Source organism: Magallana gigas, chromosome 8 (genome assembly GCF_963853765.1).
Source record: "Magallana gigas chromosome 8, xbMagGiga1.1, whole genome shotgun sequence".
NCBI classification, from domain to species: domain Eukaryota; kingdom Metazoa; phylum Mollusca; class Bivalvia; order Ostreida; family Ostreidae; genus Magallana; species Magallana gigas.
Window position 1 is genome coordinate 41,528,365 of NC_088860.1, and position 15,319 is coordinate 41,543,683.

The following is a 15,319-nucleotide window of genomic DNA, read 5'->3' on the forward strand; positions in this document are numbered from 1 at the left end:
AGTAAAAGTGAAACACGGACATCATTTGCCTTGTACGTTTTCATGTACAATTGCTTCTCTTTGCTGCAATTACCTGTTTAAATCAAAATAAGCGATATATCTATTAGACTCTGTACCTATCTTCCTTTGCGAAGTTTGAAACTATATATAACCTGATAACTAATCCAAAATTACTATAAGATACATGGATATCAGGGCTAGAGAAAAATTTCTCGAAAAAAAAAAGTAGGGTTTAAAAATATTTTTTTCAGGCAGCTTTTCTAGCACCTGTCTCTTTTTTCTTATTTGCAATTGCCACGTCGTGTTCGTAAACAGAAATAGTAATGCTATTTCTTCATAGAATATATGTATTTCAAACTGAAAACTTACAGTGAAGGTGAGGCGATGATATTATATACATGTCTTTTGAATTATATCAAGAGTGACACATGCAAACTCTTGAGTGATAACACAACTTACCAACAGTGAACTGTTGTTGAGTTGTTCCTTCTGTGGTTTCTGTTGTTTCTGTGAAACGCAATTTTGATAAGTGAGATTTTGCGGTCTTGATTTCGTAATCAGTAAGTAAGCGTAAGCCACACAATTTTCTACTGATTTTGGATTGATATTAAAACTGTTTACTATTTGTAAGGTTTATGCAATTTGAAGCTATTTGTTCTCAATGCATTATATGTGTTATTATAATATGATTCTTGGTATAATAAAAAAGAAATGACATAATCCGTACTTTTAAAATATAATATTAAGATTAAAATACAATATTATTTATTTTGTAGAAATATCAATGGAAGCTGCAAATATTTTAATATTTACTCATATCTCACCTCGTGTCCACCATCCGTACGGCACTGTAGATGACGCTGAAATATCAAACAAGTGTTAGAAAATCATGGGAGAGTCTATTTAAGTACCTGCTGAAGTTCTTTTTTCGTTTTCAAAATTGTAATGTCCTTGTTAATACATAAATTTCAATTAATATCTCTATTATCCAACATTTTCAAGTTTTGCAGATGACTAAAATGTAATGGAACGTTTGATATATCATTTAATAAATTATGCCATCAAGTCAACAAAAGAAACACTTGACAATAGGCAACTTTGTTACAATAGGCAATTGTCAGGAGTAAATCAATATATTATTTATTTAGAATTGTATCAATATACGATTTAAATTTAGTTAGATAACATTACGCTTGCAAATAAATTCCCACTTTTTTGAAGGTCCTTTGGGTTTCACACGAATTGACACCCAGACCAACCAAGTTATTATCACAGTGAACTTTTTAGAGAATTGTATGAAATCTGAAAAAAATTACCATCATGATGGCATTGTAGGTAAACAACATGTGCACAGTTGCCAAGTCTTCGAATGTCACAAAAATTATATGAGCCATTTCTGTATGAACTACAATGTGCGCTCACTGTGTTGTGGCTGTTTCTTGGAAATACGCTGTATTTAAAAAAAAAACAAAAAAAGTTTCACGGTTTATTTTTTTCATTGTAATTAATAAAAGTGGCTCACAATACATTGACCTAGTTTCCTAATCAGCATAAGAGTTATTAAGGAAGATAGCATGATGCATAGGCCGTATACAAGTCAAATTTAACGTTTGATAAAAAAAAAATTCTAGACATTTAGGTCAGTTAAAATGAACAAAAGCATCGTAGGGATTAAAACTTATGATCTGCTGTTCACAAATCTGTGCTAAGATATACAAACAATTCAATTGTCATCATGTGACGTACTGTTTTAAAAAGTGTAATTCTTGATGTCGTGAGGTACTTTAAGGTTGAATTGCAAACTTTAACTCTTGATGTCGTGAGGTACTTTAAGGTTGAATTGCAAACTTTAACTCTTGATGTCGTGAGGTACTTTAAGGTTGAATTGCAAACTTTAACTCTGGATGTCGTGAGGTACTTTAAGGTTGAATTGCAAACTTTAACTCTGGATGTAGTGAGGTACTTTAAGGTTGAATTGCAAACTATAACTGGTTAGTTAAAATGACATACCTAATAAATGTATCATATGAATAGCCATAATATTGACAGATCGTCTCCCCCTCGTATCGGTTGAATTCATAGTAACATACTTCTGATCTGGTGTAACCATGTTCATAATGGCTGACATACAGACGCCCATAATACCCGTTTTCTATGCTGACTTCTGAATATCCTGTCGGTGCAATTTTAATTTTATAATTACAAACACATGAGTAAAAGAATGCCGAACGAAAGAGTCATTAAATGGTCATATTATTTTCTGTATCAGCGCAACATGACTATACCAGCCAGAGGACATAAGGCGTACAGAGCTTGGGATACAGTAATGACATATAATTATCATGCATTTATATCTTGTTTAGTAATATCATTAATTACATCAGCTTGAAAGAAAACTGCCAGCGCTTTAACTGTTTCTGAGACAACAAACAATTTGCATAATATTATTAATTTTTAAATAAAACGGATTCAGCTAGAGTAAATCAACAGTTTTTAACTACAATCAGTGTGATCAAAAATTTTATCGATGCATAAATTATGATAATTAGAATCATATTTCATTTGAAATAAGTCAGTTTTCATCTCTCAATATTGATTTGTTTTTGTGGGTGTTTTAAAAAGATATCTGGTCAGCTCCTATATAGTTTTTGTTTTGTTGATCACAGGGTGTCTTCAAGATTGCCCGCAAATTTCTAGTCCCTAGGGTCAGGAATATTTTTGAGAGCGAACTACAGGTTTATTAGCTCTTTGCTTTTACTGTCGCCAATAATGGTCATAAATGCTACATATAATAAAGTTTTGCTGACTTACCTTGTTCTTCTTTTACTAATAATAATACATTTACTCCTGGGCTGTTTTGGTCGATACGCTGATTTAGATGATTTAGGAACTCTTAAGAATGATATTTTACCTCGCCCATCGCGCTCAATGAATACTTAACATGATGGAAGATTAATCTATTTAGCTTTCTTATGTTAAGGTTTTCCTCGCTTGATAAGACTTATTAAAGGGTCATGGTCACGATTTTCGTCAAAAATAAATTTTCCGATTTTAATATTTTCAATGCTTCAGAAAGGCATTTTTAATGACAACAGAAATTTGAGTATCATTTGTTGAGTTTTAAGCAAGTTACAGAGCTTGAAATTCTTCGCTATGTAAACAAAGCGTTTGCTTACATTTTTAAAGTTTAAGTAAAAATTGCAGTTTTAAACCTAACACAAATGTGTTAAACGTTAGGAACTGTTTATAAATGCCTAAAATAAATAAAAAGACAAATAAGCTGGAAAAAAGATTTCTTACTATGTAAACAAAACCAGGACACGAGCTTTGTTTATATGACAAAGAATTACGAGCCCTTTATCTTTCTTATAGCTCTACGAATCACTCTCAAATTTTATTATGACTGTCTTACTGAAGCATTGAAAACAATAGATATCGAAAAATAAAATTTGACCAAAATCGTGACCATGTCCCTTTGATGTGATAAAACTGTATCGATTTGTCAATAAGTCATCTAATAAAACAAATATTCCTGGGGGTATTTGATCAAACCGAGGATTTATCTATTTACATTGCTTACCTTTAAAATTGCAATAATATACAAAGATCGACTCAATGCAAGTAAATGTTCATATTATGTATTTCATTTGATCGAGTAAATATAGTCATTTTACTTTTAATTTGTCACCTGTGTGAAAATAAAAATATAAAAAAAAATGTTTTAAACGTACAAACCGGCGGAGAACTGCCTTGGATAATCCTCCGTGGTATGATAAGCTGTAATCGGTGTCCCTAATCCTGTACATAAGAATTTCATCAAAGCCATTATATATATGCTGGGTAGCTAACTCTAATGATACAGTATATTCACGAATGATTAAAAAAATTGCGTAAGTTGTCAAAATCATGACCAATAATGATATTTTTTTTTAAATATTATTGAACTACATAGCCGTCCATTTATAATACAGATTTAAAAGTGTATCATTAAGAATCAAAATTCACATAAATTTATGGCATGAGAGAAAAAAGCAAAACAAATGCATCGTTGAGCATTTATGTTATAAAATGCTTTGCATTTAAAGTAAATATTTTATAATTATAGTTAATAAACATTATGTATGTAATAATAATGTTTTGACTCAGGATTTTTGCATGTTCCACTGTCTATTTCGGTCTGGCTAAACTGAGTAACATATAGCTTATTCAATGAGTTTCTACTGTGCTTTACTATTTTTTTTATTATATTTTTTTTTATGGTTTATTAAGATTTAATATTCTATGCACAAACAAATAAGAACCATGAACTCTTGAAAATCTGAAAACTCGACTATTACAAGACTTTGATATTACTATTAAAGTCAATTTGCAAATGAAGAATATTAGTATATGATAAAGATTTATATATATTGCAGAATATTCAGACTAGAGGTGCACAAAAATGTTTAAAAACAAAGGAACAAACCTCTTTCAAGATTATTCTAAGGTTGTTAAGTTTGCTAAAGTTCATTTTTAGCCGGGCTCTGCTGAAAGCAGAGTCCTGGCTATAGGCAGGCCAATCGCCAATGTTACTATAAATATCACAAGTAAACAAAAAACCAAATAGCGTCAAGGTAAAGCTTCCGCTATACCAAATAGTTACACAAAGAGCCACGTTTTGTCAAAAGTGTTGGCATTTTGTTTCTTTTTTTTAAATTTTTTAGTTTTCTTATTAATAACGTGTTTTAAAACATTACTATGCATTTTGAGCACATACAATGCGCATGAATTTCCAAGAACTACTTTGCTGCACGATAAAGAAACGGGGATTGAATATATAATGCTTGTGCAAAATTCAAGGCAGCAACTGTTGAACTTTTTAACTTCTACTAGACAGACTTATTTTTTGTTTATAGCCGCTTACAAAATTTGGTCGCTCTCTAATGCTTTGCCGACATTAAAAGCATGAGAGAGAGAGAGAGAGAGAGAGAGAGAGAGAGAGAGAGAGAGAGATTTTCAGTCTTTACTACACAATATGCATAAAGACACACCAAAAGACACACCAAAAGAGCCCGGCTTTCAGTACTTCAGTACTTTGATTCTTTTTTGAGATTCTGCTCGCTCTGTTGCATTCCCCTTTCATTTAGAGTAAATATGGTATATCATTGTACATTTATTATCTTAAAATACGGTATCCAGAACAAGCTGGTCATAAACAGTAAAGATAGTTGTAAACTAAAAGTAAAACTTATCCTTTTCATTCACTTCCTTATCTTAATATTGGACGTAAACTATCTAGAATGGTTTTTTTAATTCAAAATAGAAGCCGTGTATGCAGGCGAACATTGTGTTTCCTATAAGCATGTACCTATTATATTTAACATCTTTTTAAAATTGAACTTGAGAAATATACAGATAGGAATTCTAAAGTACGATTCAATCTATAAAAAAATCTTTTTATATAAATTGCATCATGAATGGTTGGGATTATAATTTTACTCTTAACTACTGAGCCTTCCATTATTGATACAATTTCAAAATTATATGGTCAACATTCACATTAACTAATGGTAACCAATATTCGACAAATTGTTCCAAAAGCATTGCTATGTCCTTTTATTCGGCTGTTTAACTTACTAGAATTACTAATATATTCGTCATTATGATGATTTTTTTCAATTGTTAATAACATTTACAGCCCACATACAATTCAAAATCAAGCATTTTATTGTTCATATTTATGATATTCATCTCGGAATTTTTCATTAATGTATATAGGTAATACAGCTCCTGTAATTGTCGGTAATGTCGATTCCCATTAAGTATACATGTAATATGAATTGCATAGATAATACGATTAATTGTAATGTCTGTTTTGCAACATACCTATTATAACTGCAACAAAAAAGACCTGGAAAACAAAACATAATGGATTGATTCATCTAGCAATTCAGATATCAAATAAAATAAGTATTCCCTATAAAATTTATAGATACATTATTCAAACATAAAAAGATATCGTATTGAACTGAATTTACTTTGACTGTGATTTCCAGATTTGTTTATGTAAAAACAATACCAATTACAAAAACAAAAAACCCAACACCAAACTTATCAATCATTCACATAATTTGACGTTTTGCCTCATAAAATCAATTACAAACTCACCGGTGACATCAACGACCTCCGCCCCATGTTTATTTGACCGATATGAATGGTTCGAACGATATGCAGACGTTCTATCTCATATGCATTGATAACTGTGTAAATATGTATACATAAACAGGGCCGAACTAAGTTCATGATTTGTTTCTACTTTAATTCAATCTTCAATATATTTGCATATCGATTCTATCGTTTGAATTTGTTTTTATTGATAACTCTGATACATAAATTGCAATTCCCGACAGTATGCTATGTTTTGCGTACTGACACAATGTGAAACAAACATCATATTTTGTTGGTCTTTACGAGACTTTAGGATTTGCCTTTGAATTAAACTTCTTCATCGTTTATCTTTGTAGTTTTGCTCTTCGATACTGGTAGTATGAATATCAGTTTTTGTGTTCTTTTCAAAAAAGTTTTTAAATGAACGGAATTGTTTGATTGTTTATGTTTAAATGTTTGTGTTCCTGTCGTAATCATAAACGCTTTTTTAAATTGCATTTTGGCGAAGGATCAGCACATCATTGTTTTAATTATTGCTGAGTAATATGAATAGGAAGAAATATCTTTTTAAGTTAATAAAATCAAACACATGAAATTGCCTTGAATTAAGTTGCATACAAACATCCAAATACAGGAAATAATTTTTGAGCAATGTGTCCGTCAGTGGGTACCAAATACAATCAATGTTTATTTTTGAAAAAAAAAAATCAAACCACTCAATTCTAGAGCATATATTGTATCTATTCCATCAATGTCATAGTGCACATAATAGTATCTATTTTCAAGCAACTCCAGAATCGACAATACTAACTTTACACAATTGCTATGAAATTCGGGCTTTCATTTTTAATAGAACTAGAAGAGAGCAATATTTAACATATTTACTGAAAGCTTTTAATGGGAATTATTCTTATTTCAAATGCCAATTTATGAAACTTAACGGTAAGACTAATTTAAGTAAATGCGTACAAGTTGCAGTAAAACAAAAATCACAATGAGTGGTATTAATTTTTTTTAACGGATCCTCCTTAGAATACTTTTATTTCCTTACTATAGTCGATCTTAACTAATAAGCTTTATAACGATTCTTTAATTAAGGCACACCAATTCAAAAAGCACATACCATGTTTTTCCACACGTCAAAATAAGGAGAAATGAACGCAGTTTTCCTTGATAACTAATTGCTGTGAAACGTTTGCTCTAAATACGGTAGGCTTTTTTTGAAACTATGTTTGTTGCTTAGTAAGTTGTGTTAAAGTCTACAAAAGAAGAAACACAACTGCGTTTGTCATGGATTGAGACATGAACGCTCAAGTTGTTAAGCAGACTTAATTTTGTTTTATACGGGCATACTCTTGAATTAATGATAAGCAAAAAGCATCTTTATGATTTAATATGATAAAGAATCGACATTTATTAACACTCTTGGTCAAAGCTTGCACAAAATTCACAAATCACCATAAAACTGAAACGAGTTTTCACAAACTCTGTCTAGATTTAGGTTGTTCGTTCCATTCACTCAAGTTAACATTGGACAACACAAGAAAAAGATCGTTAAGATCTCTCAATTATGATAATTCAAAACTACATGTATTAACAATTGAAAACTGCGATTAACATGATGACATATTTTTTTAGAATATTTAGATGTATTGTAACTATAGAAATGGTGTGCAAGTCATTTTGAACATCAAACTGATTTGTATAAAGAAAAATTTTGAAATTATATAGCATTATATAAAACATTCATTGAAGACATATACATGTAGTTTTTATCGTTCCTAAACAATTAGATATCTTTTACAACTTCTGATCCTTTATGGCTCATTTTCTTCTTCAACTTTCCTACGACGATGGTTATAGTCATTGCAAGAATTACGCCTCCAAAGACAAGGGAGATAACAACCAATATTGTGGAATTTCCGGAGTATATTCTATTTCCTTTACTACCTGTGTCAGCTGTAAAAAAGAACTTCGAACTTTCGCATAGATTCTTGACAATACACATCTTATACAAAGTTTAGATTTATTTTGATTTTGTTAAATCTTCATTGAAACTGTAAATAATTACACCGTATCATTGCAATAATATGCTGCTAATATACTCTCATAATTCCCAATTTAACCAAATAATCAATTCATGCATACCACTTGTCAATCTGACAGCGTCATTGACATCAAAGCTCTCCACTGGGCCATCGAATACGACGTTACCCCCTCCTAATCGCTTGTGATGACAAGTTTGCTCACAAGCGGCGCTGTAGTCGTTTGATTTACAAAAGGTAGCATTGCAGTGAAGATATAATGAATTTTGATTGGTTGAGTATTCGAAATCTTGGAAAAAGAAGCGAGTTTCGTGCGTATTTTGTGACAAAATCCCTGCATTTGGATCGATAACACATCTGTAAAACATATACTGGTATATAATTCCTTAGACATTTTACTTTCCAATTCGCATACTCTCAAATTTAGGTACATTTCTTTGTGAAATTTTCTCATGCATAATCTTAATCTGATATTTTAGCAAAAAGCTAACTACTGTTTAGATTAAACAGGGGTATTTTTTATTTTAAAAAAAATTATCTAGTGAATAAAAAAATGCATTACCCATTTTGTATAATGAAATATTTTAAACTGGAGTATGAAGATAATGTGGGCGTGGTGTAACAGTCTGACAGCCTCATTTTCTGATTGTAGTCTCTGACATCGGTAAACGCCTTAACATACACAGTATCACCAACTTTGGACCCATACAGAGATTTGGGATGTTGGAAGGAAGAATCTGTGTAAAATCGTAGATGAACCGTGTGGTGTGCTGAGCCGGTCACGTGATGTGCTGGAGGAATAGTGACATGGCCGTGATTGTAATGGTTGGAGCTTTCCTCGTTTCGGGGTAGAAAACAATCAACTGGCACTCTAAACCGATATTCACGAACGATGAAGTGATGACTGGGGTCATGAACAGCATAAATGATTTCGTTGGTGTGAGCAATATTATCCCTGGAAGTCTATACATCAAAATGAATAAGGAATAACGATTATGATTAATGCAACTATCATATACAAGTATACATTAAGTACACAAAATTACATTAATTATGCTATCTATTGACTGTAAGATTCATTCAGTACAAAATATTCTAATTTATCGATTCTTAATCCAAAACACAATCATAAACTTTGATATCGTTGGATGACTCTCACTCTAGTTTCCGTGCTACAAGTAGTGTAATCAGACCGGAAACGTAGATAATTTCCGTCCACGTATCCGGTACAGCTGTCTTGACCCAGATAAAGGTCACCAGGGTTAAAATCCGAGTATCTGCTGTACAGGGGAGGAAGATACACGGCTACATCCCAGTTGTTTTCGTTGCAACCGACGGTTATAGCGCTCTCTATCGATAAACCTGTGTACATGACCCAAACATTTTGCATATACAATAAATAGATATAATAAATAAAAATACCTAAAGAATTCTACATAAGAATGGATTAAAAAAACTCTGAATTTTTCTATATATAATTTGGGGACAAAGAAACACTTATGCAAAAGACTCAAATCGTTTTAGACATAAATATGTGACATGGAAAAAAGGGATATTTTTAAATACCCAAATTTCCGACTGAGAAGAAAATGCAAATAAAAAAATCATACACAAATCCTTATGTATTGAATAAGTGAATTTCTAATTATATAGCATATTAAACTTTCACGAGTTTATTATTCATAAATAAAGACGCAAAAACACCAAAAAAAAATCAAATGAATCCATAGAAATATTAAATGTAAAACAGAAGTTTACATTATGCATACCATTATAGCTGTCGCAATTACGTCCAGAATATCCACTAGGGCACGTGCAATAGTATCCTGGGTATCCATAGTTATGATAGCACGTACCGCCATTATTACAGGGATTGTGGGAATAACAGGGATCATATGATGTTGTTTCATAATAACCTTAAAAGAAAAACAAGTTCATAAAACGTATAACATATGGACAAGTTCAGTTATTTATTTTTCCTATTTTCTAATAACAAATTTGGTTGACTTAAAATTGCTGGGACAAATACGCTAACACAATATTCAAATAAAAAAAATGAAATATTTAAGAACTACTATCAATTGGAAAATTATGAACCTTGTTTAAAAGTTTCAAAACTAATTAAAAACTGTTATTAAAAGAAAAAAGATGATCAATATCAAAATCTTGCTCATACCAAGCAAGCTCAATTACTACACTATCCAATATCAAAAAATCACAATATCACAAAACCCTGGTATGCATATAATACATCAAATACGAGTAATTTGAGTTTAAAGGGTCAACATTCGAAGAAAGGTAAAAAATTCCATAATTTCAATCTACACAGTATGTTCTTAATATCTTCAAGTTATACAAAATTCTGAAACAAAGAAGTTCGTGATTTTATCATCATAACAAAGAAGACCTTTATGGAAGTTTATTGGTCAGTAAAAGTCCATACGCGGCTATGTTAAGGCTGCCCGATTAGTTTCACAGCAATATGTAGAAAGTCACTTGTCCGTACTTCATAAATTTGACGTCATAGTTAACTTTGACGTCACGATCTGCATTCCTTTCGATCGTTCTTAGGGAATGTATCGTAACGTTATAAGTGATATTTATTTTGCATAAAAAACCACTTCATTCCTTTACATAGACACTGTTGTACAAGAAAATACTTGTGATACTAAATTCAATATCACCGATATGGAGTATAAAAAAATCAACAGTTTTAAAGCTTCGTAATAGGTAAATAACTATTCAAAATCTAATGGGTTTGAGACTCCCCCTGCTACGTGAAGTCTAATGAATGGTGATATGTATATGCATATAAAAACGGCTTGGCGCAAGTGAAAGATAAAAACAATCTTAGTATATTTTACGTGAAATCGGGAGAAAAAATAAGTACCAATGTGAATCCTGCTGGGGGAAACCTATCGATTGACCCAATTTTGTGTTAATCGAGCATAAAAGGTAAAAATTGGCCTAATTTCGATGGCGGTGCGAAATGTTTTGACAATATTTCAAATAAACGAAATATTTATATGAGCCCCCAGCAAGAACTGTAAAATATATTTCTTTTCGAAGAATTTTCATAAAAATATTTTGATTTAATGTCATTATTCACTTGCGCCGATGTAATTTTTATAGATTTTTTTTACCGTGTTAGAATACGCCCGTTACGTGCTTAAGAAAAATATATGACGTCACAAAAATACATCAAATATAGTGTTGGATGGCACTGTTAATTCATGTAATAAAAGTTTAAAGAAACTTGCTCGGTTAAAGTATTTTTTGATCAATAAAAAAGTATCATTTTTCGATATATATTTAGCTTCGGACAGCCTTTACATAGCCGCGTATTAATACATTCGATTTACTAAATTAAGAAACAGTAAAATTTCTGTACTCTTTTAAGATTATTGATTATCTTTCTCGTCAGATACATCGACTTTAAGATAAATACACTTTTTTCTGAACTCAACTTAGAAAATACCATAGGATACGCCAAAGAACAAACATACTTTTTACGAGAGAAATATGTGAAATAGGTGAAATAACTAAACATAAGTAAGACACAGAAGAGGTGTCTGACTCTCTAAACACGAGAATGGTCAAGGACAATGGTGGCAAAAGAAGATTCTGTCAGCAAAAATTAAGCTCAGATGGCTAGCTACTTCAGGAGATTGTCCTTAGAAAAGAGGAAGAAGTTACTCAGTTAATAAGAAGAAGGTGATTATAAAAATGATGCCATGGAAATCAGAAATCTTGCAAAATGGTATAGTGCAGGCATTTAATCTAGAAAGATTGACTTACTTTGAAATAAAATGTAACAATTACTGGAAAATAATTTATCCATGTACTATTGTAGTTTTAGACAGTACAGAAAGATTAGTATTGACTTATCTATATCAATGATAGGACTCTATACTAAATCATGAAGTATATCATAAATATAAAGATATCAGAAAACATCAGTAGAAGAATTTGGAACACGACTCACCCCGTCCATACCCAAATATTATAAAGCAGGCAAACGAACACCTGAAATATGCTTCTTATTTTTATTTATAACTATGATGTCTAAGATATGAAATAAAAAATGCATAAACATTGTATCTAAGGATGCACACTATCAGATTACGTGTTTTTCATAACTGCCCATCGCCACAAATACTTTTCCAATAACTTAAAGATTACAAAATAATGTCTGCTGAGCTCTGTTGCTATGGAACTCATTTGCTTGGTATGCAAAGGATACGATTGATGCCGAAATTTAAGAATGTTTTTTTTTCATCATACGTTATAGAAATAAAATTTGGTAAGGCCTATATATATATATATATATATATATATATATATATATATATATATATATATATATAAATGTTTTCCTATATTATTTGACATGATGTTTTGAAAATGCCTCGGTTGCATTGAAATAAAATTGGATGTTATGGGCAATTTACAGGATTTTTTTTCTCTCATAACATCACTATATTTAATGATAATGCAAGAGTATAATAGTAAATATACGAAATTGAAAATTATCTTAAAAACTTGATGTGTATGTTTACAATTGTTTAAGAGTTAATACATAAGTTTAATCGTTTTTCCGACAAGCAATAACAATGTTTTCAAATTCATTTAAATGCTCAGCTTGTTGTAGATATAATGAATAACTGTTTTAAAATAAAAGGTAATTTTTCAAATCGTAAAACTGTAAAATATTGGTGCTATCAGGACAACAGCTGCCATGGTATTTAGATTTTGCTTTTAAACGTTTTGCATGCTACATATCTTGGTAATCAGCATTAGATCTGTTGAATGTGATATCGGCATTATATTTAAAAAGACATTCTTCGGAACAATGTTAAAATTTTAAGAAATATTTCTTAACATACGGTGGTTTCAGTGGCAGATAGTCATAAGGGGGATAATAGTTTTGTTTGTCAAATATCATTTTCATTTATGTGAAAGTTGTGTACTTTAAACACTTTTACAACCAATACAAGAAAAAAGTTGGTTACAATTTTAAATTTCCATCTAAAGCTTAGCGATTCATGTCATTATTTCTTCATAACATTCTGATTTAAACAATGGCATGCAGAATTATTAATAATATTGTATATTTATAAAAGGCTTAATAATGCGTTATTTCTAAAATTCTATGAAAATTCGAAATGAAAATGTTTCTTACCAACATAATATTCGCAGTTTTGGCCCGAGTATCCTCTTGGACATGAACAATAGTAGTTTGTCGAGTAATAATAATCCCTGGAGCACGTTGCACCGTTTTGGCAGGGATTTGGATAGCATGCGTCATAGGTTGTAGCGTAATTTTGACCTAATAAATTGAACAACAAAAATAATATTGTATAAAGAGTTATTCATCACATGTTGTTTTTGACACCTTATTCACTTTAAAACAGTTTGCCCCGTCTTGATTTCTCCAAGACACAGTTGTATTTGAAGACAGATTATTGAAACATTGAAATTCGCCTGACGACAATTGCAACGAGGGTGAAAATAAAACGGGCGATTATTCACCTGTATACAGTATATCATTTCAATTATCTTCATGTCATACTCATTTGTATGTAACACAATTAGGTGTGAATGATTAATGAACTTGTGTCGGCCTTTATATATATTTTTCACAGATACTGTAAACTGCCGCATCTCTGTTCCTTTGCAGCAATTGATATTGCTGTATAGTGATACGAATTTAGCCAAGCCCTTACGAAACAGAGAATATATAAAAGATTAAAGCTGTTGAAACTTACAATGTAACCCTGTAAATCCGCTCGGACAATTACAATAGTACCCGGGATATCCATTATTGTACGCAATGCAGGTACCGCCATTATAACAAACGCGACTGTAACAGGTGCCATAGCTCATGCTTGTTGTTTCGTATTCATCACCTTGTAGAAAAACCGGAATATCCATGAATTGTTATATAATCAAGTATCGAGGTTTATTTTTCTTAATTTTATTGTTCACATTTCCTGAACGAAATATGCACCTGCAGAGGGCATTTTGAAGTTTAAAATAACAAATTCAAAACTAGCTCAGTGATGAAATAGCCAACTGTCAATAGAAATTGTGTACAGTCACAACCGTTGATGCAATAAATTCTATATATTTTAAGCAATGTCACATAGTGTTTTCGTTAAACAAAATGATAACTTTAAAAAAAAAAAATTCCCTGAATATAAATTCTGTAGCTAGGACTAACCATCACCACAATGTACTCCCGCGTCTTCGTAGTGACCACATCCAGTAGTGCCCCAGTCGCTCAATCCACATTCTGCTATGTCATTTTCGTAGCCATTACAATTAACTTGATACAATATTGGTCCACTCCCCGTGCCATAATGAGCACTCCCAAAAATATTACTTTAAAAATTAAAAAAAAATTAAAAACAACCAAGAAACCATATCAAAGGAATACCAAAGACATTCAAAGGAATATAATTTTTTACTATTTTTTTAGTAGATAGGTGTGTCTTTACATAGCTAAACCTATTTATATATTTATTTGAATTATAAGTGGAGTTTTGAGACCTTGTCATGTGTCCTGATTATAAACAATTATCTTTAATTGATACCTACATAAAAATTGTTACCTACTAGTTGCGTATGTACAACTAACATCATTGACATTCAATGGATGCACAAAAGAAAATGTAAATAGCTTACGTAGAGGAGTTGAATCCCAGCATCCTACAAATAACGTCACCGTCTGCTTTATTGAAACGATCGTCACAAATTGTTCCCCATTGTCCATTCAGGTAAACCTCAACAGTACCTCTGTCGTAATATCCACTTCCAACTAATCTCACGTCTAAAGAGATTTTTTATTACTGAGTTTACATTTAACATAGTGTTTTGTTATGAATTTAGTATTTAATTATCTCTGACCGTGTTTTTTTTTCTTATGTCAAGCTGAACTTTCTTTCTGAACAAGATTAATGGGATGATAATTGTGTCTTACTTGTGTATCCTGATCGTTGTTGAATCAGTCCATAAAGGTTGCGATAAGAAAGAAAATTTAAATTTAATAGCATAAAAGATTGTAGCATAAATTGCCATAGTATAACATAACTGTTAAAATATTCTTCTTAATAACATTTCAAAGC

At 31.2% G+C, this 15,319-nt stretch overlaps 2 protein-coding genes across 2 annotated transcripts in view; both read right to left on the reverse strand.

The window, feature by feature from the left end:
• Window positions 1–15,319, reverse strand: part of LOC105342829 (deleted in malignant brain tumors 1 protein) — an 87,964-nt gene that overhangs the window by 20,222 nt on the left and 52,423 nt on the right. The window lies entirely within an intron of this gene.
• Window positions 7,524–15,262, reverse strand: LOC136270738 (deleted in malignant brain tumors 1 protein-like). The gene is made up of 10 exons (XM_066069298.1): window positions 15,175–15,262; window positions 14,880–15,024; window positions 14,416–14,576; window positions 13,961–14,101; window positions 13,375–13,521; window positions 9,962–10,108; window positions 9,352–9,554; window positions 8,755–9,155; window positions 8,296–8,549; window positions 7,524–8,106 (listed from the first exon to the last, which is right to left on the reverse strand). The coding sequence occupies exons 1-10, from the start codon at window positions 15,260–15,262 to the stop codon at window positions 7,937–7,939; spliced, it is 1,857 nt and encodes a 618-aa protein (XP_065925370.1). The 3' UTR covers window positions 7,524–7,936.